Source organism: Asparagus officinalis, chromosome 1 (assembly GCF_001876935.1).
Source record: "Asparagus officinalis chromosome 1, Aspof.V1, whole genome shotgun sequence".
NCBI lineage: Eukaryota > Viridiplantae > Streptophyta > Magnoliopsida > Asparagales > Asparagaceae > Asparagus > Asparagus officinalis.
Window position 1 is genome coordinate 9207474 of NC_033794.1, and position 5741 is coordinate 9213214.

Sequence of the window (5741 nt, forward strand, 5' to 3'; positions counted from 1 at the left end):
TGGCGTCTGCGTGTCTATAAGAGCAAGTGCATCAAGCTCCCAGTTGGGAGTCCTAGTCAGCAAGCTCTCAAGAGCTCTCTGAGCATTTTGAAATAAAAAATTATAAAAATAAACCTTTGGAGCACCTCCTTATTTTATAGAGCTCCAACGAGCTCCTAGGAGCTCCAACATTATCAAAAAAACCTCTCTTCTATCAAAAAAAACCTCACTTCTATTGCAAAGATACAAAGGCTAAAGACTTTTTCGTAAAAAAAATATTTCTTTAAGGCTTGGGTTTAAAAGTAGAGGGGGTTTTGTAAAAAAAAAAAAATTAATGCTTGAGAGCTCCCAAGAGCTCCGGTGGGTCGCAATGACCACATCAGCCTAGGGAGCTCCTTGGGAGTTTGCTGAGAGTTTGTTGGAGGGGGGTTTAAGAGCTCCCACTGCCAAGTAAGTCTTGAGAGCGACGGTGGGAGCTTGGTGAACTTGCTCTAAGGATAACCTAGAAGTTCGTCGTAGCCAGTCCTAACCACAGGGCCACCCGTGTGATTACAACTACAATCCTAAGGTCCCAGTGTAAACTGACTAACTTCAGAGTCCCCCCGCATAGTTGGACCATACCTCACGGTACCATAATGTAATTAATCCTAAATAAAAATATATCAAACAACAGGAAGATTACTAAGAAAGAAACAAGAGATTAGACCAACGCAGATATACTTAAATCATTTAAGATGCCAAAAAAAAGAAGAACATAGTAGTGTTAAAAACTCAACAAAAGAAACTAATTAGCAAAACATAGCAAAAATAGCAGATCGATGTTCACCTAAAGCCAACAACCGTTACCATGAAAAACTACCAGCAAATAAAACCCCAACTTAATCAACCTCCTCCATCTTGGAGCCTTCTGCATCCTCCTCAAGCGCAGGCATATCGTCGTCCCCCTCAGCAACAGCATCATCCTCATCGATGCTCAACCCCAACTTCAACATCCTATGAATCCTATTCCCGAACGTGTTAGGATCGTCAAGGCTAAACCCAGAGGTCAACAGCGATGTCTCATACAGCAACATCACAAGATCCTTCACCGATTTATCGTTCTTATCAGCCTCCGCTCTCTTCCTCAGCTCGTCCATGATCGCGTTCTCAGGATTAATCTCCATCGTCTTCTTGCTTGACATGTAACCAGCCATGCTTGAATCTCTCAAAGCTTGAGCCTTCATTATACGCTCCATGTTCGCAGTCCATCCGTACTCACCGGTGACCAAGCAGCATGGAGAGTCGACGACACGGTCAGAGACAACAACCTTCTCCACTTTGTCTCCAAGGACCTCTTTGATTACTTTGCAAAGACCCTCGAATTTCTCTTTCAGCTCTTCCTTCTTTTTCTTCTCGTCTTCGCTCTCCTCAAGTTTTAATCCCTCTTTCGTTGCAGAGACGAGCTTCTTGCCTTCAAATTCCTTGAGTTGCCCAACTGCATACTCGTCGATGGCATCAACCATGTAGAGGACCTCGTAGCCTTTCTTTTTAAGCTTCTCGAGGAATGGGGAGTTTTCAACAGCCTTCTTGCTTTCTCCAGTAATGTAGTAGATATCACTCTGGCCTTCCTTCATTCTCGTTACATAATCTTTGAGGCTGGTAAGTTCATCACCGCTCTTGGTAGAGTGATATCTTAGCAGCTCGGCGATCTTGGCCTTGTTTGTGGAGTCCTCGTGGATTCCGAGCTTGAGGTTCTTGGAGAACGCCTCGTAGAATTTGTTGTAATCTTCTTTGTTTTCTGCAATCTCAAAGAAGAGCTCAATGCACTTTTTGACCAGGTTCTTGCGGATAACCTTCAGGATCTTGTTCTGTTGTAGCATCTCTCTTGAGATGTTAAGGGGGAGGTCCTCAGAGTCGACGATTCCCTTAACAAAGCTCAAGTACTCGGGGATGATCTCTTCACAGTTGTCCATGATGAAGACACGGCGAACATAGAGCTTGATGTTGTTTGGCTTCTTCTTTGTGTCGAAGAGATCAAATGGAGCTCTCTTGGGCACAAAGAGGACAGCTTTGAATTCCAGCTGACCCTCAACTGAGAAATGCTTAACAGCAAGATGCTCTTCCCAGTCGTTTGTGAGACTCTTGTAGAAGGCAGCATACTCTTCCTTGGTGATTTCCTCGGGCTTTCTCATCCAGATAGGCTTCTGTTTGTTGACGAGAGCCCACTCATGGGAAACCTCCTTGATCTTCTTCTTTTTCTTCTCTTTCTCTTCCTTCTCCTCATCGACATCTTCTACCTTGCCTTCCTCATCTTTCTTCTCTTCCTCCTCATCCTCGTCGTCTGAAATTTCTTTCTCGGTGGTCTTTTCCGTCCAGAGAGAGATTGGATAGCTGATGAACTCGGAGTGTTTCTTGATCAGATCCTTGAGGCGTCGCTCTTCAAGGTATTCCAACTGTCATGACAACAAACAAACTTGTAAGGGGGAAAAAAGGACACAAACAAGCGCTACTATAGCAACATTTGCAGAAGAGCATTACTGAAATAATTGACATAAAACTGATATTAACAAAACCCGGATTCAAACAGTTAAAGTATAAATAAACTAAATTAAAGAACGATAATAAATAAGTACAAAGTGACGAAGCATAAAGAGAAGAGTATCATCTGATGGTCATGTACACATTCTTTCATCGTGTACAAATTCTTTCCTCAGGGTAGAGGAATTCCTTCAGAAGTAATAGCGCTATTTGCAATAGTTATCATTTTATTTTTACATGACATTGATCCTGATAATTACTTAACTCTTCAGAAATAGAGCAAAGATCCATGTGAGGTAAAAAATGTTCCATTAGCAACTACCATGTCCCATTACGGACAGTACACAGAAAGAGACTAACCATGTCTCCTAAGCATGCAGAATATACCATCATAACAGACCTGTAGAATGACCGGCAGTGAGATACCAGAGGAACACTCATCAATTAACTGAATCAAGACTAGCAACCTGGATTAAGTCTTCGAAGCAGCGTAACAACGCTGTTCTGAAACTGATCATCAATAGATGTTCTTCATTTGCATTTAGTTTAGCTACGGGCTTACAGTCTTCTACCTAGTTAACTAGGCAACCATATTACTCCAAAAGCGAAATTTGGCAAAACTAATAAGAGAAACAGGTCCCATAACATGGAAAAAGAACAATATAAGTGAGGAAGACTTAAATCAAAATAAATACTATGATCAATCTAAGGTTCAAGGCATATGTTTGAAGTTCCTTCACAGCACAGTACATAACATGACATCCTACAATAATATAAAAACTAATACAGCTACAACATAAATAATCAGATTAATCAACCCAAAAATAAAATAAAGAATATTTTTATAGACCATGAAACATGGCAACAATATATACCTGATCCTCCTTAAGGAAAAGAGTGATCTTGGTTCCCCTTCCAAGACTCTCACCAGAATCCCTGGTAACAGTGAAAGAACCTCCAGCTTGTGATTCCCAAATGTACTGCTCGTCATCATTGTGCTTAGTAGTGACAACCACTCTCTCAGCTACAAGATATGCAGAGTAGAACCCCACACCAAACTGACCAATCATGCTAACATCAGCCCCAGCAGCCAAAGCCTCCATGAACTCTTTGGTCCCAGACCTAGCAATGGTACCGAGATTGTTGACAAGATCGGATTTGGTCATCCCAATACCACTATCAATAATGGTGAGGGTGTTGGTGGCCTTATCGGGGATAATGTGAATGAAGAGCTCAGGCTGGGCATCGAGCTTGCTCTTATCTGTGAGGCTCTCAAATCTGATCTTGTCCAAAGCCTGTTGATAAAACATATTTATTGAGAACAGGAAATCTCAATGGATCTTATATCAAACTTAACTTCATTGAATCATCAAAATCAAAAGCACAGCTTTCATGAATAGTAAACTAATACACATTAAAATAACTAAAAAGTAAATCCAACAATTATAGGAAAATGAAATAAATAATAAAAGTTATTATAGACACCGGCACGAAACCATGATGTTAACACAAATGATTCTGTAAATCACAAAATTGAGCGGGTTTGATTTTTCCTTTATTGCCGCAAATTGTTTGAATTAGACCATCTAACCGTAAGAACAGCTTTCTTAAAGATACCCAAAAATCTATTACTACAAGGTGATAGTTTTAATCTATTGTAGTCTAATAATTATACATAAAAAATAAATTTTACTTAAAAAATATGGCATTTAAATAAATGCCAAACTTTATTCTAGGCAGTGACACAAAAAAACCACGAGATTTACAAAATTCTTCAGTAAACCACAAATTTAAGTCAAAGTTTATCGTTTTCATCATTATTGGAGTTGTTTAATGACGTGTAGAGTTATTTCACTCTTAGTCCCTTAAATCTTTAATATATAAATCTCTCAAAATTTTCTCCATTTGTACGAAAATTACTCCCCAAAAACATTGAAACTGCTAGTAAGTACCATTTCCCATAAGTTGTTACAAATTAGTCCCTCCAACCTAGAGTAGACATAGCAAATGTTGGGATAAATTTGAATCAACTTATGAGCATTGGCTACTTAATAGTAATTTCAGTGATTTGACGGAGGGATTTCAAAATATTAAAGGGACTAATTCGAAAACCCCACGTGATTTTAGAGCATTCGGCACAATATAATCATTTCTTAAACTTTCTACATAAATAACCTGGATCACACTCAACCAGGATCAACGATCACATTAACGATCTAACAAAAAGTCCACAGATCTAGACCTACAGAGACAAAAAGAGATCAAATTAGGGTTTTGATGCTCACATCGGATGAGTTGCTGATGAGCTCCCGAAGAAAGATCTCCTTGTTGGAGTAGAAAGTGTTGATGATCAGACTCAAGAGCTGGTTGATCTCGGCCTGGAAAGCGAAGGTCTCGGTCTCGGTCGCCATTTCTCTCGAGATCTAGAGAGAATTAGGGTTTTCAAGCGTTAGGGTTTGAAGAAAGTGAGAGAGAGAGAGAGACGATTTTGAGAGGGATCTAGGGTTTAGAATGGAGACGAGGTTTTATAGGACGGAGAAGTTCTAGAGAGTTCGAAAAGACCGAGAGTGTGGGGACGCAAGCGGGGCAGGGAGGTGGATGGTGGTTGGTTGAGGGAATAGGTTCCGTGGGTCCCGCAGAACCAGTCTCAGCGGTTGGATCGTTCTTGGAGATCTGCTTGGCATTTTGGCTATTTTGCGGGCTGTTTGGATTAAAATCCTAATTATGAGGAAACTAAATTTCGAGAAAAGAAATCGAATTTTTGTGTGTGTGTGTTTTCCGTCTACAAAATCTCAGTTTCAATCGTTTGGGTGGTGAGTTAAAAATAGTAACTTAAGACTTCGTTTAGATATCATGGTATTTTACTCATTTTCATAGTGTTTTTGTAAAAAACAAAACACCATGTGTTTGGAAACCATGATATTTTTTGAGCTAAATCATTCTCAAACAAAAAACACAACGTTTATTTCAAAACATTTTTAGGTGTTTTAAGTTTGAGAATTTGTTAATATAATATCTAACATAATATATTAAATATAATTAATATATAGTTATTATCAACATACTTATTATATAATTTATATTATACTATATTATATTATAATTAATCTAATATATTAGTAATATTTATTAAATAATATAAATATATAATAATTAAAAATATATTATATAATAATATAATAATGTAAAAAAATATTCATAATACAATAATATTGATTTATATCATAAATAATTATTGTTTTACT

The 5741-nt window shown here is 38.4% G+C and overlaps 1 protein-coding gene across 1 annotated transcript; it reads right to left on the reverse strand.

Moving 5' to 3' along the window:
* LOC109848692 (heat shock protein 81-1-like) lies at positions 680-5000 on the reverse strand. Its single transcript, XM_020418335.1, has 3 exons — positions 4782-5000; positions 3372-3791; positions 680-2411 (listed from the first exon to the last, which is right to left on the reverse strand). Exons 1-3 carry the CDS (start codon positions 4905-4907, stop codon positions 858-860), a joined length of 2100 nt encoding a protein of 699 aa, XP_020273924.1. The 5' UTR covers positions 4908-5000; the 3' UTR covers positions 680-857.

Bases quoted from the DNA above. Each gene is read 5' to 3' on its own strand.
- LOC109848692 (XM_020418335.1), bottom strand. From the start codon at position 4,907: ATGGCGACCGAGACCGAGACCTTCGCTTTCCAGGCCGAGATCAACCAG. The intron at 3,792-4,781 runs GTGAGCATCAAA...TTTTATCAACAG, and splicing joins TCATCAGCAACTCATCCGAT to GCTTTGGACAAGATCAGATT. The intron at 2,412-3,371 runs GTATATATTGTT...TTGTCATGACAG, and splicing joins TTTTCCTTAAGGAGGATCAG to TTGGAATACCTTGAAGAGCG.